We start from the raw sequence: 25,327 nt of genomic DNA on the forward strand, positions 1-25,327 counted from the left end.
CATCATTACCCTGGCCGGAGGGAGCAGCAGTGCCTCAGGCATGCCCCAGAGGTGTCTCCATGCTCTGCTCTTTAAAATAAATCCTTAGTGCTTCTCTCCCTCCCTGGTTTCGGTTTGAAAAGCAGCTACAGCTCCTCTTGCCTGTGACGCCGACAGGAAACACGGACTCGTGGCCGGGGCATGCTTGCGCCCCAGGGCTTGGGGCGTACAGCCAGAGAGGCACGTGGTGCCCTCACTGCCCGGCCGCGGGGCGAGCCTGGCCCCGTGGCACTGGCATTGGCCTTGCAAAGAGCGGAGAATGAGACTGAGGACGCATTTCTGCAGGAATTGAAAATTCCGTTCTTACAAAAACCTGTGATGGTCAGGGTCATCCCAGCTGCTTCAGCTCAGCCTCTGGCTGGGGACTACTTTTTCTCCCTGTGGTTGCCATTTTCAGAAAACATGAATGAATAAACCATCAAAAGTCCAGAGAGCAGAAGCCGTGACTAATGGTCTTTGGGCTTCCTCCAAGTTTAAAACCAGAGCAATAAACAATTACAGCAACAGAAATGGGACCAGGCAGCAAGCGAGCAGTAGCTGCTCCTTCACCACCTGGACACTCTAGTATTTGAACAGTCAGGCCGATGCTTTTATTTTTTTTATATTCCCTTTTAGTAGTAGCAATAGCCATTAAGTGCCCTGGCGAGCAGAAGTATTAGGAGCACAGTGTGCCCTTGCTGCAATGCCAGTGGAGATGCCCATGGCAGCTGTGCTCCGCCTGCTCCTCTCCTGTTCCCCAGCGATGCCTCAGGACCGTGGAGGACACGATTCCACGGTGCTGGCTCCGTGCCTGGCCCGGCACCCCCTGCCCGATAGTGGGGCCAGAGCCCTGGGGCAGATTATGAGCACCTCTGTGCTCACACGAGCAGCTTCAGAAAAGGGAACCGTCAGCTTATTCCCACAGCACAGGCAGAAGCACAGCTGCGGTTAAGCACCAGCTCTGAGGTATTGCTCATTTGCATCATGCACTTACCTCAGCTGCTTTGATGTCACACGTGAAGCTGTGGTGCCTGGAGCTCCTGTTTACCCCAGGAGGACAGGTGAGACCATGCCACTCTCTGGTGAACACAACCACCGCCACCCAGGCAGTCTGGGTGTCTGCAGGCCCGTCCCTGCTCCCTTTTTGTCCCCACCATGGCCAGCTGAGCCAGCCACAGTCTAGCACCTGGGGGACCCAGTGCCACCCACCCATCACTGCCAGCGAGGGCGTTGGGGGGACCATGCCACGAGCCAGAAGGGTGCTTACACCTCTTTAGGCACCGGAGAGGCTTTTCCTTCCTCAGCTCACACCTTCGTGTCATTTCTGCAAGATGGGGCATGTCCCTGTGTGCTGCATGGTTGGTGCCAGCCCCTGGCAGCCCCTGTGCCATCATAAGCAGTGACCCGGCAAAAGGCGCCTCTCGGAGCTCACCCAGCGTGATGGTGAGGTGGGCTGGGGCTGCTCAGACTTGGCAGCACACGGGGTGAAGAAGCAGCCGCTGGCCGAGGGGCTGCTGGGGTGGCCACAGCACATGAGAGCAAGGGGGCTGATGCCAGCGATGCCGAAACCTCTCTGGGGCGAGCGAGACAGACCTGACCTCAATGGGCCCCAAACAGCCCCCAGACTGGTTGCTTGTCCCTCAGCGTCACTGCAGATGCTGTCAGGTGCAAGCCAGCCCCCCTGGCTGCTTACTGGTATTTAAAGGTGTGATCTGGCTGGGGCTGCTCTGTATTAACAATGTTCTTCAGCCTTTTTTTTTTTTTTTTTTGCTTTATTTATTTCTGGTTTGGCCGCAGATGCAAAGGTTTAGTTTTAATGGCATCATCATTTTGTTGTTGTTGTTTTGTTGTTGTTGTTTTTTCTTCCTTCCAACTGTGAGTGTCCTGAAGACTCAAATAATGCAAATCACTCCCATCACTGTCCAAGTCGGGCAAGGGGAGGTGGAGCCCGCAAAATCACACGTCCCTCTGACACTGGCCAGCAGATCCTGCACCCCTTGCATGAGGCTGGCTGAGGGATCTCTGAAAAAAATACCTAAATCAAGCCCTTTCACTGGGCAGCTCCAGGAAAAGGCAGCAGAGCTGCCTGCTCCAGGGAAAGCTAAGGAGTCCAGCCCAGACATTTCGCAGGGCAAGAGGGATTCATACAGATGAAGCTCCAAAAGATAAGAAAGGAGAAACCCTGCTGACGTCCCTGCAGCACCGACCCTCTGGCACAAGCCATCGGCAAAACAGCAGGGCTGCACCTGGACCGAGCACCCCAGCAGGTGGGAGCAAAGCCAAGGGACAGCCGCGCTCCTCTGTTCCTCCTTTTCCTATCTTTAGGAGCACAGCAGAGAGTGGATGAGGACAGAGGGGAAGCTGGTGGATAAGAATTATTCTGAAGCCATTTATTATGGAGCTATTCGTTAACTCTATTTATTGTAGACTTAAAACCCAGACTTGGCAACTTGGAACGATCTTCTGGTGAATATTTTGGGGCAGAGGCAAAAATAAAGCAGGCAGAGCTGCCTTGTGATTTTTTTCTGGTGGGAAAATAGCATTTTAGTGAGAAATGAAAGTTTCAGTGGAAAAACGTCTGAAATCTTTGCTTTTCCCTAGAGCAACACACAGTATCTGCTACCATCAGCATTTCACATAGTCTAATAACAAAATATTAATATCTGAAAAATCAAGCCTACAGTTCACAGAAGGGCTTTGTGCCAACCTCCTACAGCACACAGACAAGCAGCTGCTGGCAGCTCTGCCAAACCCCATCTGGAGCATCTACTTCTGCGATACAAATAAAACCAGACTGCAGTGTCTGCACAGTTGCAGTCCAGCCCCTGCTGAAAGGGAAAGACCGAAGGGAGGCTTCGCTGTAATTACTTGTGGCCAAACCACCTCCTGGAATATGAGAGAGCGGCCAGCTGTGCATGTGGAGCGAGGAGTAAGGACAGAAAAGAGGAAAGAGCCTTTGCCCACATGCATCGCTGCCAGGACTCAGCAGTGCTGCCTCTGTACACTGAAACAAAGTCTAAAAACCTTAGAAGAGGTTAACGAGGTTCTGGGCTGCTCCTTGGCAAGGCCAGAGCCCTTCCTGTGAGACGGAAGCAACGCCAGCTCCTCCTCTTTCTTCTTATCGAAGTGGCATTTCAGAAGTGGCTGCCATCGCACAGAAGCAGATATCTGATTGCAGAAGCTTGTAAATTTAACAAAGACTTAACAAAACCCACCGATGAGAAACTGGTTTCAGAAATTCAAATGGAAACGATGCTTTTTTTAATGATAACCACCACAGCCCTGGCGAGGCGGCCGCTCCGCTGATGCCGTCTTTCCAAAGGAGCTCTTTTCAGGGAAAATTCCCCTGAGGGTGACCCAGGCACCAGATGCAGGTAGAGCAGCGCAGGCTGCTCCGCACCCTCCCAGCCGGGCATCCAGCCCTGCTCCTGGACACAGCATCCCAGCAGCTGCCCCCATGGGCGAGGGGAAGGGCTAGGGGGGGAAAGCTCTGCTTGCAGGCTGAGGATAGTCTGCAATCATTAGATGCCCATCTGCCAGATGTTATCCAGAGACGCAAACTCATTTCCTGGCAAGAAATAAAACAAATGCTGCAAAAAACTTCACTTGGATGCACCTCTTGGTGAAAAATTATTCTTACACGAGTTTTTCTGTCCAGTTATAACTCTACTCTGCCTCCACCTTTCGTGATCTAGAAAAAGAAATATTAATCATCTAAGCAAGACCTTGGACCATAATCAAACTCAGGGCTGGAGACAAGATACAGCAGCAGCTCAGTGGCAGCCAGCAGCCTGTGCTTGACCCAGAAGAAATTGGCACCGCGTTCCTGCCACTGCTGCACAACCCCACCTGCAGCTGTGGCTGCATTGGGGATGCCCAGGACACTTAACAGGACTCTGCAGAAGACACAAAGTCCTGGAGGCAGCCGAAGTACCCTGGTCTCTGTGTGAACTAAGGTCTGTGTACACCTGGGGAAGGCAGACACCCTGGCTCTGTACACTTCATTAACTCTGAATGCTGCTGTAGAAACAAGCCCAAGGGGTGCCAAGCCCACGCTGGATCCTTCAGCCTGTGGTAGCTGGAGCACAGGAGCTGTGCTTGCCCCTAGGTTTGCAAATACTGACCTCAGGGACACGAAGGGTGCACTTCCCTGACACCAGCTCCCCAGCCTGTGCCAGGTGACACAAAAGGTTTTTTCCTGCAGTAACTTCGATGAGGCTGGTGAATTTGGTTTATTTCCAGAAAGGCGAAATAAAGTAGCAGAAGGAAGTTCATAAAGTGCATAAAAATCAATGAAAGGTAATACTGTCCTGCTTTGATACAGATCACAAGCTTTGCTTCAGAAGATAAAAAGTAACGGTAACCCCAGTAAAGAAATGCCTGAAAAGAATCTTATTCTGCTAACTGGCTTGAAACTTAGAGCCATGAATTCAGTTTGATTTGTTGTATTGCTTTGTCTCTCTTGAACCGTGAAACTTCCAAGAGGTGCTGTTCTGTTGTGTAATAGGCTTTACTCGATGAATTGCTCTTCACAGTGGGATTGCTGCTTTATACAGGTTTGTAGACTTTTAATGAAGCAGCAGAATTTGGGGAGAATGGGATGTTTGGAGATGCAGATCAATGTAAGTCAATATCTCTGTGATTACAGACTCCCTGTACTGCTGCACAGATGTGTGCAGTTTGTTTTCCTCAAATAGGGTGAGACTAGCTGACCTTTAAAGGTTGCTTCCAACCCCAACTATTCTATTCTATGAATTCTTTTTCTTCTCCTGCCAACCAAGACCACACCGGTGAAGAAAGGCAACACCACCAGCAAACCTTTTGGCTCTGAGAAATTATTTCCCCCTAGGAGCCTGCTGCAGTTTTGCTGCTGAAGCTCCTCTAGCAGCAGGAGCTGTGCCTGTCGCTGGGAGGGGAGCTTGCTGGTGTTGTGCTGCTGCTACAGCACCGCTGCAAACCTTCCGCACGTCATTTCAGGCCAGCAAGACACATCCATCATCACCCGCAAGTGCCTGACAGGGAACAGACCCTCCACTCCTCTCTGCAGCTGCCTTCTCAGAACCAGGGGGCAGCCCCTCTTCTGTGGAGACTTTCTTCTTTCACGATACCAGGCTGGGGAGCAAGAGGTCACAGGCCTCCTTCCACCCCCAGAGCACAAAACAAGGTCTCCTTTCTTGGCATTGTTTTCACATGGCTGGACAGCTGAGCATTTCTGCAACCCCAGTTTGGGGCTCTTGGGCACTCATGGTTAAGGACACAAACACAGTGTGAACGGTTTCTTCTTAGATGCATTTCCTCATTTTCCTCTCTTTGCCAGAGGTTTCCTAGTGGCCAAGTAGGAGAAAGGAAGTAAAATCACTAGTCTAAATTTTTCTCTATTGATAAACAATCTGCATTTTAGTCTAAATTTTTCTCTATTGATAAACAATCTGGCACAGTTTCTGGCCCCCAGAGGAGTCACTCTTTGCATCAATCCCAACTTTCTACAACAGAGAAATTTTCTGCTAAGAAGGAAAAAACTGGGGCAACCACCAAAAATATTTCACCTTGGCTGCAGGAGAGAGTGGGAAGGCTGGGAGTGGATGTACGAGCTAAGGGAAAGGCAAGTGATAGTAAGTGCTGTGCTCCAGGCTTCAGCAACGGGAAACATCTGTCCTGGTCACCAGCCTTGGGAGCAACTTCCAGCACATTGCTCAGTTCCTACTGGATTAGAACACATGGTGCACTTCCTACTATTGGGGATGACAGACATCTCATTCCTCCCCTTTGTTCAGCTTGGACAGAAGGCAAAAGGGAGATCTCGCTGTTACCTGCTGCTCTCTGATGGGGAGCCACAAAGACACACACAGGAAAAGCAGAAAGGCACAGGTGCATGAGAAATTCTGATGAGATGCAAGGAAAACCTTCACTATTGGCATGGTCACAGGCTGAAATAGGAAACACCAGCACTTCACTGGTCCCATTGCTGAAGGTGGACAACCTGCTCCAACTTTGAACACAGCCCTTCTTTCAGGAGGGACAGACAAGCAGCCTCCAGATACCCCTTCAGCTAAATTACCCCAGAAATCCATGAAGCACCACTTCTCACAAGACCTCACGCTTTGTGGGAAAGTGCATTGAGAACATGTCCCTTTCAGTTTTCCGATCTGTGAAATGGGGCTGACGGGATTTCCTTATTCAAGCCTTTGTTGTCTAGCAGATGTCCTGAATAACCCACTGTTTTCGCTGTGGAATAGATGACTCAGCTCTTCAGAACATGAGGCTTTGTCTGCAGAGCCTCCCCCCAGCACATGCAAATAGAGGAGAGTGGAATTTCTCGTGCCAGACTTTGTATTTTGTTTCAGAACTCAGTTGTGATGCTGTTGGAGGCTGCGTGCTTTCTTCAGATCCGAAATCATCAGAGCTGCCCCAAAGTTTCTAGCAAACAAACTTAATGCTTTCATTTTACACCAGAAACATAACAATTATCTGGGAAATCCCCCTCCCACACACCAGAGACCGTACCTTGGGTGACTTGGTGATCTCACCACACACAGTTACTCAGGTTCAATGTTGCTTTTAAAACCTGCCATGTAAAAGCCACCCATGTCAACTTTTAAGCTAAGGCTCCTCTGAACAGCTATGTCTGCTTAAATACAGAAAAAATGGCAGTTGAGGGTAAGGAACCTAAAGAAATCATCCACCTCCTCTCTCACTCCCCTCTAAACCACACACTACCACACCTCAACAGAGATGACCCACCAAGCACACACCTGCTTGCATCCTGCCAGGCCCTGCTGCAGTTTGCTGCTGTTGCCTTTCCCAGATTCTTCATAATCCTAAAATGCTCTTCTCAGGATGAGAGCTGCTGGTTCCTGCATGGGCGCTGCCTCTGGCTGTGCCTAACCCCGCAGCACATCCCGCAGGGGGATGCAGGGGAGCCAGCAACAGAGGCAGCTCCACAGCCCCTTGCTACAACGCTGGCCCAACATGAACAGTCATGGGGGTCAGGAAAAGCAGCTATAAAAAAAGATAACTGGGAGGAAACACTGGGGACCTGCACCTTGGGGTGCACGCGAGCAGGAAACAGCACAGGAAAGGGGAAAGACAACAGCTCTCCTATCCAAATACTTCCCAAACAGAGGAAGACTAGAAAGGAGGGGAACCATGAGCTTTCCCTTCCACATTTCCCTTGAGGAAGCCGTTTCAATTCTGCTGTCTGGAGGCACAATAAGCCACGTCGCCCTTCAGCAGTACCTCCATAGGTGTGGTTAAAACCTGACAATATAGTAATTAAGATATTTTAATAGAATTTGCATGCTATAATAAGCCTCCTCCCATCAGCATCTGAGGAGCACACAGCTGACTCGGGGAAAAAAGCAGAGTACCTGAATCACAGCAGGTGGAATTTCCCCTTTTACACAGTGATCTGCACCACTTCCCTCAGGGAGAGGTGGGGCTGCGTATTTTTATGATGAAATAACACAAGATGTCTTGTTCATGCTGCAAATCCAAGGGGTCTGCAACACTAAGACAGTGAATTGGTATTCAGGAGCTGTTGTCCCACCTCAGGGACATTCAAGCTGCCTGATGGAATGGCTAAATCATCAGCTGTACTGACAGGGACAGAGGTCACCTCTTGTATGTCCAACATGTCCTAGAACATCTGATCACAAATACTACAAGACAGGTGAGTCAAGGACTAGGCTGATAGGGAAATGTTAATCACAACCCTGATTTTATTGCATACTTTGGTAACTGGTGAGAGATTCCTATGACAGTGCACACCTTCATGTTTTGTAATGCAAAACAATTCAAAAGACAGGCTAAAAAGTACTTTTCCGGTTTTTGCCTTATTTTCTCACACTTTCTAATCAGAAGTTCCCCTTGTAAAAGAGGAACATTGTCAGCTTAGAAAATTGCTCATCTTTACAAGAGCCCTCTCTGTTTCCAGTTAAATGAATGGAAAAAGACTCCTCCAACTGCAAAACTTGGACAAGGCCCTTGGAGACAGCTTAGAAGGGAAACTACCTGAGATGGGAGGGCAAGGAGGCAGATTCCCCATGCTCACAAAACACAAATACACCTTATTTAAAACCAACTCTTTCCACCCTCACATTTATTTTTCCTAAAAAAAACCAGTCTTTGCAAACAAATCTCATGTTTCTCCTTTCCAATTCCATGGGATTGCTGCAAGCACTCCATGGCACATGGCTCTGGGGAAGCAGAGAAAGCGTACTGCAACTCAGTCATGTTTCCATAGGAAAAGTTGACTCATAAGTTGCATTATCCTTGAAATGCTGACACAGGTTTGTAAGAAGCATCTGAATGTCAAGTCCAAGGAGCAGCACCGTGGCCACCTGAGGCCTGGCACGGCTGCCCAGCTCTAGCAGAGCAGAAGTCCCTCTTTTGCTGCCAGGCGCTGGCGATGGATTTGATCCTGCTGCAGCTCCTCGTGGTTTGGGTGCCAGAGTTTCATGACAATTCTCTCAATGTTTAGAGCGTAGACAGTATGCGCAGGAATAACTTCTTTGTGCACCTGGAGATACACGTTAGAAAACCAGTTTCATGCTTTCATGCACATTTCCCCATATGACCCATGGAAGAACCTCCCTCTGCTACACGATGAGCAGAGTGCCAGCCCTGCCGAGCAGGCACGCAGGCTGTCACACACGAGCAGAGCTGCAGCCTGCGGAACTGCCATGCTGCCAGCACAGACCAACCGCCCGTTACGCTGTTTTCTAAGGGAATGGCACAGTAAGGAAATCGTCATTTTGCTCTTGCGTTGACAAACAACAATGTCTCATAAAAAAAACTTACAAACAACAATTCCGTCCGATTAAACACAAGAAAATGCTTGATTACAGCTCTTAAAATGAGTGGTTTACCTCCACAGCCTTGAGACAAAATCCCAAGGCCTGTTCACAATAGCAGAGATTAAGGGGAAACTTCTCACAGATGATTTTAGACATTCAAAGTAGTCTGAATGTCCCCAGAGCTGCCCGAGAGGGAGGGAACCACAGGCATATTCCTCCAGCCTACCTCAGACACCTCCCCAGGGCTGGGGCCAACCCACCGCAGCAGCCTCCATGCCAGGACCAGGTATTCCTTTAAGTACCCAGGTGGAACATGAGGAGTAAGAAGCGACATGCCAGGCAAGTAATTTTGCTGCATCCCTGTCAAAATCTCAGTCTAGCTCAATTCTGATACTATCACTGCAGTCTTGCTACAGAGGAAGTGTTCACCCTTCTTACACAGCTATAAGAAGAGACAGAGATTTCTTCATTAACTGTCTAACCAAGGGGAGCAGAACAGGTATTTAACTAGGAGCTGGCTGTATGTTAACCATTACCTAATAGTGGGAACAAGTCAAAACCAAAGAATGCCAAATTTGAGAGGGAAAGAGGGAAACAGATTGTAGGAGGAGAAATCAAATCCTCCTCCATGCATGCAAACGAAATCCAAGACTGGTAGTTGGTACCCATGAGAGCACTGCCTGTGACATGGCGGCGTAACAGCTTACCTGTAACGCCTCAAAAAGGTCGTACATGTTCACTGGCGGGAGGGACGCTGGTAAGGTGTCCCCAGAGCACGCCAGGAGCAGAGCTGCCTGCTGCTCAGCGTCGTCGGGCAGGGGCTGGGGAGCGAGGCTCTGACCCGCAGAAGGTGTCGCACAGGTCGGAGGGCTGTGGACAGAGCAGGCAGCAAAACCGTCCCATCAAGAAAACACCACCAGCTTTGGAAGCCACACAGCAGGGGCTTGGCCCCAGGGTTTGTTTTTCTGTATCAGTTTTCTTAACCTTTATGTACATAAAATTATTTCAGTTGCAATTAAAATATTTTTTAAATTCCACTAATAAAAATAGTGCAAAGTGACCCTCAGCATGTTTCAAACCTGCTGAACTGATCTCAACTGGGCAACTTTTGTTATTTACAGCCAATAGTTTCTACCCAGCATAAAAATTAAGGTACCCACAACATTAAATTGAAAGGCATTGGCCTTTAGGCAGAGCTGTTTGGATTGAATTGCATTTGTAGTGCTATAATCAAATCTTAAAACACCCACAACCTCCTCTCAGCTGCTAGAGGCTGCCACAGACACACACGACTGACAGACACATAGCACAAGCTGTTTTGACATTGAGACTTTGGAAAACAAGACAACCTTGAAGCTCTGCTAACTGGAAAGGCGTGCCAAGGAGCCATAAATACATCTGGATGCAGGAAATGACAGAGTGGCAGCGTCCTGCACGTCCTCAGCGACATTCCACTCCCATGGCACAACAGCGGTGCCCCCACGAGGGCAGAGCTCTGCCACCCAGGGGCAGCTTCTCCAAGAGCAACAGAATTCCCGTGTCACTCACTACAGCTTCCAAAAAGCAATAATTACTATGGATATTCAGAGGGCCAGGGGTCACCTTCATAAGTCGATGGACAAGCACAGGCAAGGAAAAGAGACCTGACACTGTCCTAAACTCCACTGCTGAAAATCCCCACACTCTCACAGAATCACAGAATGTTAGGGATTGGAAGGGACCTTGAAAGATCATCTCCCTGATTAACCATACAGGCCTCTGTACTGGCAATTTCTTAGTGTGTGAAAGCTAAACATTATTATTAACAGATTGTACTACATAAAAAGAGAAACTGAACCATGGAGTAACTCTGCCAATTTCAAATGCAGTTTGCTTGTCCCAATGTGCTGAGAGCTCCTTACCACTCAATTAAATTGTTGTAAGCAACAACACTGTTCTTCAGATACGGCTGAGGGTTAACGTTGCTGCCGAAGGCGTACTTGAAATGGCCATCTCTCAGACGATAAGCTTTCCGCCTGGATATCACAGATGTCAGAATATCTTTAAGATGGTTCTGCAATGAGAAACAATCTTATTAGACAAGCTGATTTATGCACCCTACCAAGCCACAGCTATGAGAAGTGCCTCACCAACTGGCCAGACAGACATAGTACTGCCACGACCACAAGGACCTCAAGACACAAGGGAACCAAGATCTGGACAAGTTACAATATATTTTCAATATCTGATACAATTGGATAAAAAGAACATGGCACTGTGCGAGCACTGTGTGCATTAGCCCCTGAACTGTACTTTAATAATATGTGATGTGCTGCTTCAAATGTCAAACAAGTTTCTTAAACGGTAGGAAACTCCCAACCCCTGATCTCTCTGATAAAAAGAGATTTCACAATTGGCACTACATGTTACACTTGTACTGAAATACTGGCCCTAAAACTACAGTGAAAAACCACTCGCTCTTTTTCAGATCTGTTCAGTTGCCTGGAAAGTGCCGGAGAAACAACTATCTGGAAAAAACAAGCAGACAACTGCTTCATTTGGCCTCACTCCCAGATGAGGAACTCAGGTTGGCCTCCTGACTCCAGGAATCCATCCACAAATCAACACTCCAAGCAACGGCTGTATCATTCCTGGGATATGTCAGGTAATGCACCACTGATGGCCAAAACCAGTGACAGCAGGAACTTCACCTGAAGGTATCACCCGATTCTGTCACTTCCATGCCAGGTACTTGCAACTATAATAGATTACTTTTTTATGGAACTGTTTAAACTGGAGCTCCCATTCTATGCCTGCTTTTAAGTGACAGGAACAGCATTTTCCCAAACAGCTACTTAAGCATGCCTAGAGTTCTTCATATACAAGTACTTCAAAATTAACACTCACAGGCAGAAATCCTAGACTTTACATCACGCACAGAGAGGCTTTTGCTGGTGGTGCAATGGGAAAACCACTGCTGCCCAGCGCAGTCTCACCTCCACAGCATAAACAACTGCAGTCACTGCCTCCTCTGTCACATTGTCCAGCCCGTGCTCATAGGCGGTTACGATCATCCTTCCTTCCAACTGGCCCCGTGTGGGAAGCATCATGGTATGAGAACACAGCTTCAAGTCGTCATCCTCCTGGGGATCCTTTGCTACAAACTGCTGGGCTCCAGAGAGCGGATTTTGAGGCTGGAACCGGTGCTGTTGTGAACACAACGTTAGAGCGTAAGAGGATAAATGCTCAGTCAGACCCTTTGGTTCATCTAGCCAAACATCCCTTTCCAGTCTGAAAGCAAAAAGCTATAAAAACTTTATCACAGTAGGACAAGCAGAGCGATATTCCTCCCCAGGATACTCTCCCAATCCCCAACCTGAGCCTGTGTTGGTGTCCTGTTATTAAACAGCCCATGAACTTGTCCAGCAGCACCCAGAACCACCTGAACTTTGGGTATGCACAGCATCCCGCAGCAAGAAATTCTAGAGTGTCACAACAAACCACATGAAATCACCTCCTCTGGTTTCTCTGTACTTCCCACCTGCTGGATTAATTTGATTCTCCTGTAAGTCCCAAACGTGATCATTGTCCCTTTTATCCCTGTTCATACTACCCAGACCAATTATGATTTTATATTTTGTCATTTCTTATACAGAAGTGGTTTACTTACCGTACAGTTTCCATCAAGATTAAAACCCACGATCCTAAGCTTATGTGATTCTTACTTTAAAGCTTTAAACACAACAACTTAGCCAAATTCCAGTTCTGAATTTCATACTCTAGTCTTGCCATGTACTTTCAATACTCTAAGCAGAGCTGTGTTACTGAGGACCCACTGATTCCAAGATGGATTAGGGCTATTTTTCAGAACTAACTCAGTTATTTAGGAAAGTCAAAACATCACAGAAACTTCATACCAGAAGGTGGCACCCCCCATTTCCCCGGCCACATGTATTCAGCACAACTCCCTTGATCTGCTCATGTCTCAAGCTCTAAGCGCTTGTGGTGGCTCCCGGGCAGTCTCAGTCCCCAGGTAAAGGAGTGGGGGGGAAAGCAGATGGGAATGATCGATCCTTTGGCCCAGACATGTCCTTGGCCCAGCCCCAACCCACAAAGGATCAACCTGGCCCTGGCTCATCAAATGCTCCCACAACTCCTGTCCCTCGGCTCTCCAAGCCACAAATCTGGTGGCTCTAGAATGAAGATTGCCACCAGGTTCTATAGGGCATCAAGACAAACACATACCTCACATATAAACAATGAATATACAGCAAAGTAGATTTCTCACATCTTGGTTTCAGGAGAGGAAGGGGGGGCTGCTTTATTCAAAGGACAGTGTGGCATTTAAGTCAGAGTGAAAAAGCAATCCACCCACTAGTGATGTGAAAGCAGGTTTCCCTCCCGGTAATTCTGAAGATTTACGCTTTCATTACAGGAAAGCTACATGCCTGTATGCCTGGAAAAAAAACCCTTCAAAAAGTAACTAACTCTTAAGAGGAATGTGGTTTGGGAGAGCAGAAGCCAACTGGAATGAGCCTGTGGTCATTCACAGCTGTTATTCTGACCAGAGAGGGAAACATCAGGAAATATCAAGGCATTTCAAGTTCACACTACTCAGGAATTCCACAAGTAATGGACAAACCCATTAACCACAATATACACTTCATACAGTACTTAATACCAAGCAATCCAGGAACATATGTGAAAACGCACACTAGAAATGTGGTGTAATGTAAGGGTATCCAAGCAAACCAAATTCCAAGACTTCCAGTACATCATGACTTGCTTCTCCAGCTCGCCTCCACTTGCTACTGAAATGTTACCCTCCTTCACACATGAGCAGGGATGCTTAACAAAAACAAAGGGAGGACTGTTAGGGACCAGACTGCCTTAGCTTACCGAATTATCAGGTATACTGCTCTTGTAGAACTTGCTTAGAGACTGCTTATATAGAATTTGCTTAGCATCAGTAAGTTTTCTTAGCATAACATCTGCAAGCTATAAACCTTTGAGCTTCTTGCTTTGTTAAGTAAAAAAGGCCACAGTCTTCAAGCCAGAAGGGGAGCTGCATCCTCAGAGGTAAGTAAAGGAACAGAACAGTGTCTAACAGAAGAATGTTTTGGCTGTTACCAAAGAACTTATTTTCTCCAGCTGTGGGTAAAAACAGCAACTGAAGGTCAGAACTTAAATCAACAGCCCGCCTGACAAAAATGGAGAACCGAGGGACTCCAGGCTCTAATTTTGTAATTGCCCTGGAGTGGCACACAAGGGGTGAGGCCTTCCATTGGGGGGGGCTATAATTGTCCAGTTTTTTCCACTGAGGGTCCCTCTTCAGGAGGCACCCAGTTTGAGCTGCTCTATATGCTGTACCTTGCAAATAAAATATTTTAGAAGAATTTCTGGAATCTATGCCTGAGTCTCTGCTGCAGGAAACCTAGGGAAAAGAAGCTTCCTTAACCTATGGTGTGGTTTTAAAACAAAAAAAAACAGACTGCCATCAGAATTCAGGTTGCAGCTGTGAACACTGCAAAATATTTCAGCGGTTTCTAAACACAACGAGCCTTCAGCTGGACTCACATCCCTTTGAAACGCTCATCACTGGAGCACACACACATTATAACCCTCAGAAGTGTGGTATGCTCTTTGGCTGAGCCGAGCCAGCTTCCCGCAGTGTCAGAGCGGGGAGTTTCACACCCCACCTTTATCATCTATCTCCAGCCACATGGCTGCCCCTTCTCTCCTTGCGCTGGGTTTGGCACTCATCCAGCCTCACGGAATGCTGAGCCAGCTGAATAAATGAGCAAGAAAAACTCAGGGTTTAGGGTCTGTTTTGCTTGGTTGGTTTTCTGCCTTGTCAGAGAACTGAGCCAGATCACGATGTGCTCAGACACCTGATAAATCTGGCTCAGTAAGAGACAAACACTGTCCCTTTCAACAAACTGGTACTTCAGTTTGAATCGTCTTATCAAACCCCCACCATGGAAGAGTGTCCCATCCAATCCTCTTTCACACCAGCCCCCCTGCCACCAGTGGCAGCAGAGACAACCATAGAACAGCCGTGAGACAGAACCAGGTAACTGCACAGAGCGTTCACTGCAAAATTAACTGGATCTTGTGCTGTTCTCTGCCATGTACCCATTCTGAAACGACTCTCTCAAAACATTCTACCCAAGGAACATCTTGCTTCTAGCACTTTGGATTGTAGAGTTCCACACAGTGGATCATATAATCACAGAATTCTGCCTGACTGCCCACACAAATAGTAAATCACTTTTGCTTCAAGAATAAAGCAAGTGTGTGAACAAGATATAACAGAGAATGTGGAAGCTGAATGAGACTATGAAAGACCTGTCAGAGCATTATTATAGAACCATAGAATGTCCTAAGTCAGAAGGGACCCACAACGATCAGAGTCCAATTCCTTATACAAATCTATCATATATGCATGTAGCTGCACAGCCTTTTTCCAGCCCATAATTACAGGGGATGTCTTCTCCCAAGGATAAAGCAGGATGTCAACTACTCCAATAACAAAAATATTATTTGAAAAGACATCCTTCTTTTCTGAGCAGAGCTATTCCATCTGGGTTGCATACTCATTTCAAAACATGCACTGACACCCATCACTAACCTTCTGTCTGGAAGCTGTGCTCCATCATCATTAGATGTAGGTCTCAACTCATCTCATGAATCTCAAGAGATTAATACCCTTTTTCACATTACAAGCCTTACAAACAAAAGCCAAGTGAAATAATTAATAACTTGGTCCCCAAACAAAAGCTCCATTCCCAAATATGTTTGAACAAGTCATCACACCCATTTTGCACTAAATCTTAGACACAGACTATCAAGAAAGGCTGGAAATTACTCATCAAGCTTACAGAGATTAGTCCCAGAAAACTTCAAAGACTTTGCAATATTGCAGTGCCCATAGAGCTAAAGTTAGGTGTCTCTGGAATATAAGCTTTTACAATTCTGAATTTCAGTGTTCTTCCACGGATTCTCTGGCACCTAACAAGGCCAGGACACACTGTAGCCCCTCCTCCCCAGAGGCTTCCATGAAAAACACAGCAGCTATTATTAGGCTGGTGCAAAAGGAATTGTGGTTTTGGACCATGAATTTTACATCATTATAACTAGCCTCAAAAACATCTTTATTAATCAAAATAGGAACCATTACAATCAACGCATTTTTGCCAATGAGAAATAAGTTTGTTTATTCCTGTAGCATAAAAATCCGTGCTTTGGGATTCAATGAACACTTGCAAAGCATTTTCTGCATCCTGCTGGTTGTGGAAGTGCTTTCCCTGCAAAAAGCTGTTGAGATGCTTGAAGAAGTGGAAGTCAGTTGGAGAGACGTCAGGTGAATGTGGATGAGGCAAAACTTCGTAGCCCAATTCGTTCCACTTTTGAAGCGTTGGTTGTGCGACATGTGGTCAGACGTTGTGGAGAAGAATTGGGCCCTTTCTGCTGACTGATGCCAGCTGCAGGTGTTGCAGTTTTTGGTGCATCTCATTGAGTTGCTGAGCATCCTTCTCATGTGTAACAGTTTCTCTGGGATTCAGAAAGCTGGAGTGGGTCACACCAGCAGCAGACCACCAAACAGCAATCGTAACCTTTTTTTTGGTGCAAGTTTGGCTTTGGGAAGTGCTTTGGAGGTTCTTCTCGGTCCAGTCACTGGTTGTTGTATAAAATCCACTTTTCGTCATACATCACAATCCGATCAAGAAATGGTTTTTGTTGTGTAGAATAAGATGACACTTCAAAACTATGATTTTTCTTTATTTTCAATCAGCTCATGAGGCACCCACTTCTTGAGCTTCTTCACCGTTCCAATTTGCTTCAAATGCCAAACGACCATAGAACAGCAGACGTCAAGTTCTTTGGTGACTTCTCATGTAGTTGTGAGAGGATCAGCTTCAATGATTGCTCTCCATTGGTCACTGTCACCTTCTAATGGCCGACTGCTACGCTCCTCGTCTTCAAGGCTCTGGTCGCCTTTGCGAAACTTCTTGAACCACTGCACTGTAGGTTCAGTAGCAGTTCCTGGGCCAAACGTCTTGTTCATGTTGCGAGTCGTCTCCGCTGCTTTACAACCCATTTTGAACTCTAATAAGAAAATTGCTCAAATTTGCTTTTAGTCTAACATAATTTCCATAGTCTAAAATAAATAGCAAGTAATAAATCATTAGCCGAAAAACAAATTGAGAAAAGCACAGTAAAATGATGTATAACATAACCACATCTAAGAATGTATTCCAATATCAAATGACAAATTTCAACAATGCAAAGACCGCAATTCCTTTTGCACCAACCTAATACTAACCCCCAGCTCCTGCCCCAATCCAGAACTCAAAACAAATATGACACGTCATTCCACGTGTTGGACTTCCATCACCCCTGGTGGTAACAAAAACCACATGCTGTGCAGAGCTCTTCCACCCCCACGCAGAGATGTCAGAGAGCCACAACCATTTAACTGTGGACACTTACATCAAACTTTTGTCGAACCGAAGAAATCTTTTTCTTTCCTTTGGGTTTTCCAGGTTTAGTTGCAGAGCCACCTGGCCACGGCAGAGACCCAGCACCTTCTACAAATTGAAAAGAAAAAAACCACACTTGATAGGTGTTGCTTTTTTAGGGTCAGGATGAGACCGTCCACACAGGAAAACCCTTAGCCTTTGGCCCCCAGGTAAGCCTTACCCCAAAACCAAGAGCTATGGCCCAGGGGAGAATGCTTTTGGCAGCCCTTCCCTGCCAACCCCTGTCAGCCCAACTCACCCATGACCAGTAGAAATTTCTGTCTGTACACCACACAAAACCCATGGTGGAAGGTGAGAGGTGAGCACAGCCCCCAAGAAAATCCAGAAGGAAGGAACAAGCCCTTTGCTCCATCAGGAATAGGAAAGGTGCTTGACCAGAGGGGAATTCACCTGGATCAGGTCAGACACTAACCAGCAGGATCAAGCAGCCTGACTCATGACAGCTGCCTTTACAGCTCCCCATGGGCTTTAGCAAGCTTTGTCTTAGACCCCTGTTAAACATAACAACTGATTGTTCTTGTTACACTGAGGGGAAAGGAGAGGGAGGAAGAACTGCAAAGGCTGCTGAGACCAGGAGCAGGACAACACCAACATAAGCAGTGAGCTTGTGACTAACCAGAACAAAAAAAAAAAAAAAATTTACTGTGTAGTACCAATAAATAAATAAGTTTGGCCACCTTGCCTTGAGGAAGCTGCTCAGACAGCTACACTTACATCGGGCCAAACCCCACCCTGACAATCACACAGCTCTGGGCAAGAACAGATTTCCCACTGATGGGTTTACAGGGTCTGTGCACAATTCCCTCACTGGGGCTTAAGAACACATCACACTAGGTGCACGTGTGCTTGCTGACAGTGCACAAGAAGCCCAAGCCCAAGGCTGGACAGCCCTCTTGTGGGTACAGAGGCAGCCTCCACTTTGTGTCACCGGTATCCTCCTCCCTTGGTGTTGCACAGCCACTGAGCATCCGTTTTCCTCCAGAGCAGAGCATGCCTGTGCTGGGTCCCTGCCACCCCCGGGGAGCGGGGACAACTCTGCTCTGCACACCAGCCTGCATGCTTACCTCCAGCTCTGCAACTGTGTTTAATTTGCCGTAATCAGGAATTCATAAACACAGTTATACTACAGCCCTGTTTGTAAGGAATGAGGCTGGTTGCAAGTCCTTGGCTATGTGGAGCTCCCCACACTTGTGGTTGGAGCACGAGTACAGCATCCTCTGCCATGAAAAACTAACAAACAAACAAAAACACCACACACACCAAATAAACCAACAAACTTCTAAAACATGACTTTAGGGATCAGACTAAACCAGAGGACCCAGGTGAAGTTTTTGAACGGTCAGCTGCTAAGAAGGGGCTAGAAAAAAACCCCACAACCTACACAGAGAGATGGTGTATTCTCCCTATAAAAAGTTTACTAGAAAGTTTAGCTACATCCTATTAGTGGGGTGAAAAGCCCCGTGGACAATTGTCTCAAGGACCACTCTTGTCCTTCATCAAAGTCTCAAGACTTACATGTTAAGATCTATCAAAATAATGCTACTTCTCTCACAAGATGTTTTGCTCTTCACAAATGAGTCCTTTTTTCCTCCTCTTCTGCTCCACAGTGGGTCAGACCCCTTCAAGGAAGGGGGGGACTAGGGGTGTTAAGGACAGACGCAGAAACTACCTGGCCCATTTCAAAGCTTCCAATAAAAGCACATCTCTCTAGCTCATAATGTCACCCCACCCCAGGCCCTTCTTCCTTGTCACAAATCTCATATGGCTCCTTCACAGCCTCACTTACTAAAGTACCCTCAGCTGACCAAGTGACCAGGAGGCAGAGAGAGAACGTGTAACAGATGGAGATGAAAAAAGCAAACACCATCCTTTTATCTGACAATGTATTACAGATGAATAGGTTACAGCAGAGTATGAATTTAAAAAATGCTTTGTTTTAAAAATAAACAACACAGTAACTTTTAAACTAAATGGCAACTAATTTTTTAGGCTTTGACAGTAGACCATGAAAGATGCGACTTAATTGAACCTCAGCCTGCTCATTTAACAGAAACTTACCCAGACTTCACTTCGAACATGACCGACGTGAGATACTATCTCCTATTCCCCATTTTAATGAGCCCAGAGCAGAATTTTTTTGGCTCCTTTTCCAGGTTTTCATATTACCAAGCCTGACCTGCACTAGATGAAGAAAGCAAAATTTCCCTCTAGTATTCTAAGAAAACTAGTACTTGCCTTCCTGGCCACAAATAATGAGGCTGAGTTGGCTCGGGTGTAACACTTCGGAGATGTTAACAATTTTTATTTAATCTCGCTAGCAAGAGGATTAGATGTTAACAAGCCACAGCAATGGCTGCTGATATGCCTTCAGAGATGAGTGACAGATAAGAATGTTTTTCTAAGAGGACACCAGCCAGTCCAGACAGCGCGTGTCAGGTTTTCCTGATGTGCTGCCCCAGCACCACACAGCAGGAAAGGACAAAGATAAAGTCACGTCAGAAAAAAGCAGCCAGGCTCAGGAAATATGTCTTTTCCCACTCTTGTTTATTTGATCTTCAGCATTTTTCTTATCTTCTTACAGGGATAAGGGTTTAGTCAAATACATTGTGATGACCCTCCTCTGTCAACAACTCACACTCTCATTTTCTTCCTTTTTTTTCCCCTTCCCAGCTCTCAGGAGAGAAGTGCAACAGGAGCAACTTGAGCCCATCTCACAGTCAGCAGCCCTTCAAGCAAAGTCCTTGGGCAAGTCTGATATAATAAAATTCTCCTGCTATCCCAGCAAGAGTTCGAATTTGCTGAACCATCTCTTAGTTGGCTCCAGACTACTAGTAAATAAATTAAATCCTTACATCACTAACTCAAGTGCTTGCAATTGTCTCAGCTTTATTGGTAGCATTTAGCTAAGGAGGGAGGTAACAGTTCAAATGAGCTATGTATTAACCCAAGAACCCTCACTAGCTTGATTGCTTGCAATCCTCCAACAAACAAGATAGGCTCAGTGAGCAAGTCCATGCAAGGTTAAGAAAGGCTTTAAATGGGAGTTCCTCTTGATGGAATTTTTAGGGGGAAGAAACACCCCAGACATAAAAATTCAGAAAAGCACTTCTGAAAATATTAATAAAAAGAGAATACTAAAAGAAACAATTTTCTTGTAACGGGAAGTATGCCACACCACTCAGGCAGGTATAGCCAACCTAGAATCACCATTAAAGCTCTCTAGTATTTCACACAGCATGTTTCTGGGAAGATCCTCTCTTCAGGCACTTTCACAGCTTCTCAGCTATTACAGCTGGGTGCCGCTGGAATATTTAGGGGTACCTTTACAGATACATCTACCAGAAGGAACAACATCACCCATTGTTAAAACGGGCAGAGAAGTCAGATTTAGGACTGCTTAGGATCCTGCTGTGCCCTCAGCAGGAGCTCAGCAGGAATTAAAGCAACGGGTCATTCATCACATCAGAATAGGTACGAACCTTCCTCCCTCTCCACAGGTCCTAAATATCCCGTCCCACATAGGCTGTTGAACTGGGTTTGAAGTTTGTGTGACCAACAGCCTAAGCAGATGGGAAGTGGAATGGAAAGCCTTAAAAATACCTTCCCCAAGGTTTCCTATTCCAAATTCCATGACACCAAGTACACTTGTAACACTGACCGCACCATTTTTATAAAACACAAACTGGCATTTCGAAGGCGGTTCTTCCCCCCTTGTCTGTCTCACGTAAAGGTGGAAAGTATACACCTCAATTACTCTTGCAATGGTGTGCGAAGTGCATCAAGCACACTTCCTTAAAATTACTTCTTTCCATAAATCATGAAGAAAACACCTTCTACCCAAAAAACGGTACTGGAGACAAAAGCTTGTTTGCTTTCTGTTCTTACATGGGGGGAAAAAAAGAATAGAAAAGGAAGAAGACAACAAAAAACTAGCAGATGTCAGACTGACATCTAGGGGGAGTATTCCACTTCCCTGCGTTTGCACATAAACACACAGCAGACTGGCAAGTAAAACGTATAATAGATCTACCAGTCAGCGGCCCATAAAGATGTGTGTCAGTACAGATTAGCTCCAAAATCCTCAGGAGACCCTGTACTGATCTGAGGAGAGCAAAACAGAGACTCTAGAAGGGACTAGCAGTATGTACTGTTAACTTCAGAGCGCTAAACTGTGTCTTTCAGAACAGATGCATGATTAAACTGATATTTTTTCAAGCTGGCTTATGCACCTCTGTGGACACAGCCAACAGAAGCCTGCCTGAAAGCACTGGGGGTGACCAGCTGGCACCCCATTACGTGCCATCACCGATCTGCTGAAACACTACAAAGAAGGGTTCTTCAGGAGCTCTTTTTTGCATTTTTTTTCCTTCCTCTAGCTACATCAGGTATTCTCTCAACACGAAAAACCTTACCTCTCATGTCTCAGCCCATCAGAGCTATAATAATTTTCCCTCCCTTACTACACAGCAGTTTCATATCTTAAACTGCAGTTCAATTGTCCTCCCTATTAGATCTCTGGATTCAGAGTTCTTTTCAGGACCAAACAAAACACATCTTGCAACCCTGACTGCAGCCATTCTAGATGCTTACAAAGTTAAAACATTAACTATCTGCAGAAGCGTGGGTTAATTGGCCATAGCTCAACCACGACTCACTCTAAGCAATTCACAGTAAGCATTTTTTTATCAGACACATACTCAGTTTCAAGATCAGTCAGGAAAATCCAGCTCCCCAAAATTATATCCCCAGCAAAGAAGAACAAAGAGCATTACCAAGCTCATAAGAGAGAGTAAGCATAAGCAAAGCAGATCAAAGACAAAGCAGCATCTCCCTTTACATTCCTGCTCACAGCAAATACCCAATCCAGAAATCAAACCCACTTATCAAACACAGCAATTCAGCCTCAGCCTCTAATCAAGCACACGCAGCTTATTCATAGAAGCATCTCTGCTGAAGTCAGCTGGATTGCTGCTTTCCTACCCTTTTGCCTGAGTAGCACAAAGGACACAAATATTAAAGCTCAGAAAACTGGAGTGCTTTGTACAAAATCCAAACACACACATGGCAAAGCTTTGCTACCCAGTTGTTTTTAATGAAGCTTCTCGGGACTCACCTGGTGCAGAAACCAAGATCTGGCATCGGGTCAGAATAGCCAGCAGGAAATCGTTGTGTGAGTGGACTGCGTAAAGACAGACAGTTCATTAGCAACACGCCAGTGCCCAGAGGCATCCCCCCCAAGCAATCTTGAAGTAGCTCACTACACCCTTCCACAGCTCTGTTTTCCCTGCATGCTTGGCTACACAGGCATAACTTTCCATTTCATTTTTTTTTGAGAGTTTTCTTCTACTGGGCCCAGGACCTGCTGCTACCATCCTAACAAAAAAGATACAACACATGGCACAGAATTAGGTTGGGTCATCCTCAGTGGGCCACACACACAAATCCTATGGCACACAACTTGAAGTGTCTGGTGTGTTCAGGCAGCGAGAGGATCAGCTGTCCCTCCTGCTACACAGCCCTCTAGTAGCAGGGTTCTGGCTGTGCTAGAAAAAAACATTAAGAACCAGCCTCAGAAAGGTGAATTTAAGTCAAATCACTTCTAGATAAAATGCAGCTGCCTTGCAGAAGGGTTACTGAAACACACAGTAATTACATATTAGAAAGGGCGAAGACGAACCTCATAAGCAGAGTCAGAGGGGTGCAGGATCCTCTTTGCCCTAGGTCGAGAGAGGTTCTCCTGCCCCTCTACTCTGCCCTGGTGAGACCACATCTGGAATATTGTGTCCAGTTCTGGGCCCCTCAGTTCCAGAAGGACAGGGAACTGCTGGAGAGAGTCCAGCGCAGGGCAACAAAGATGACGGAGTGGAACATCTCCCATGTGAGGAAAGGCTGAGGGAACTGGGGCTCTTTAGTTTGGAGAACAGGAGACTGAGGGGTGACCTCATTAAGGTTTATAAATATAGAAAGGGTGAGTGTCAAGATGATGCAGCCAGGTTCTTCTCAGTGACAACCAATGGTAAGACAAGGGGTAATGGGTTCAAACTGGAACACAAGAGGTTCCACTTAAATTTGAGAAGAAACTTCTTCTCAGTGAGGGTAACAGAACACTGAACCAGGCTGCCCAGGGGGGTTGTGGAGTCTCTTTCTCTGGAGACATTCAAAACCCGCCTGGATGCCTTCCTGTGTAGCCTCATCTGGGTGTTCCTGCTCTGGCAGGGGGATTGGACTAGATGATCTTTTGAGGTCCCTTCCAATCTCTAACATTCTGTGATTCTGTGAACCCGAGCACTGACAAACTCCCTGCAGTGATCACAAGGAAGCTCACCCTTCAGCTCTCTGATCTGCCACCCCCAAAGGCCAGGAGGGGGATTTCCCTGCTGCAAAATCACCTCAGTGTATTCAGGGGTTTCCTGCCTCCACTTCAGCAACAACATCAGTTCAGTCCCAAACAAAGGGAGAGCACAGTACAGAAAGGACTGGGTCTCTATGGTGATGTAGCAAAGTGGTTTTTGGTTGCTGGGACAACTTATTTTACTTTTTTTTTTAAACCATATTTACACAAGGCCAAATTGCCTGTAAGTGCTGGGGCCACAAAGGGATTTTCCCCTACAAGCCAGGGCACATCCCACCTTTTTAACTCCATTGCTATCACAGCCCTGGCCATTCTTATCTCCCTCACAGCAACTTCCCTGTTCAGGAAGCAACACGCAGCAGGAGGAGCTCCCCCCGGCCTGGCTGGGGCAACGCAGCATTAGAGACGGCAAGAAAACAAACACAAGGTGGCTCTTTACCATTGTCTTGCGTGAGAAGCCTTCGTGCCTCCAGATCAAACTCCTCCTTACTGATCTTTTGCTTGAACCAGAGCTTCAGGTTGGCCCAGTACCTAGGGGAGAGCGGGCAAGGTGCAGACACCATTCGAAACGCGTTGTTCCTAAACCCCCAGCAAAGGGGCCCGGGGCCGGGCCGGCATCGCGGCTTCCACACAGACACGGTACAAACGGGCGGCCCTCTGCAGGCCGCGGGAAGGCGAGCGGGCCCCGCAGCGCCCAGGCCCGGCCCCACAGCCCCCCCGCGGCCTGGCCTCACCCCACCGCCACACTCACTGCTTCACGTTCTCGCCCAGCGCCTCGCTCAGGCTCTTCTTGGCCGCCTCCAGCTCGCTCACGTACGTCGCCATCACCGGAGAGCGGCGCAGCGGCGGGGCCGCCCGCCTCCCCCTCTCTCTCCCTCTCTCTCCCCGCCACGCCGCAAAGCGTCGCTAAGCGCCACAGCGGCCGTAAAGCGCGGCGGCGCCCGCCTGTCACGTGCTCGTCCGTCACGTGCCCGGCCGGGCGGCCCCGCCGCGCCGGTGTCCCCGCGCAGGCGCAGAGGCGGCGGCAGCGAGCGCAGCGCAGCGGGGCCGCGGCGGCAGCCATGCCGGGCCTGCTGCTGGGCGACGAGGCGCCCAACTTCGAGGCGGAGACCACGCAGGGCCGCATCCGCTTCCACGACTTCCTGGGAGACTCGTGAGCACCGGGAGGGGACGGGGAGCAGCGGGGCCGGGAGCAGCTCCGCACCCCCGGAGGGATCGGGGCAGGGGGTGGGCCTAGCGGGGAAGGGTCGCCCCCCGGTTGTCCCCCCCGCCGGCGGGCCGAGCCGATGCGCATTCTGGCCCCGCGGAGCGGGCAGAGCCGCCGCTCCCCACCGTCCCCGTCCGGGCTGCACGGCGAGCGGGAACGGCCGCTCCGAAAACGGCAGAGCCCGGGAAGGGCAAAGCCGGGCTTGGCTGAGCCGCGCTTAGCCCAGGCGAGTGCCGGAGAACGGCTCGTCTGTCACGTACGTGCTGTGCGAGCCCGGGCGTGCGGAGCCGCGTAACGGAGCCGCGTAACGGAGCCGCGCGAAGGGCTCCGGTCCCGTGTGAGCCCCGTGCCCGGCGGCGGCACCACCCGCCGGGACGCGCTGCCGGCTCGAACCGGCGTCTGACTCCGGTTCTTGTGAGATCGGGCAGACGGG

General features: G+C 47.8%; 1 protein-coding gene across 1 annotated transcript; it reads right to left on the minus strand.

Annotated features, from left to right (window-relative positions):
- Positions 1–7,735: 7,735 nt before the first annotated feature.
- Positions 7,736–24,837, minus strand: TADA1 (transcriptional adaptor 1). The gene is given in 10 exon segments (XM_065649045.1): positions 7,736–8,536; positions 9,521–9,683; positions 10,715–10,866; positions 11,789–11,998; positions 17,286–17,383; positions 22,449–22,514; positions 24,127–24,218; positions 24,439–24,557; positions 24,560–24,733; positions 24,736–24,837. Coding segments are annotated over 10 exon segments (1,305 nt in total). The 5' UTR covers positions 24,814–24,837; the 3' UTR covers positions 7,736–8,383.
- Positions 24,838–25,327: the final 490 nt, after the last annotated feature.

This window comes from Caloenas nicobarica, chromosome 20 (genome assembly GCF_036013445.1).
Source record: "Caloenas nicobarica isolate bCalNic1 chromosome 20, bCalNic1.hap1, whole genome shotgun sequence".
Taxonomy (NCBI): Eukaryota; Metazoa; Chordata; class Aves; order Columbiformes; family Columbidae; genus Caloenas; species Caloenas nicobarica.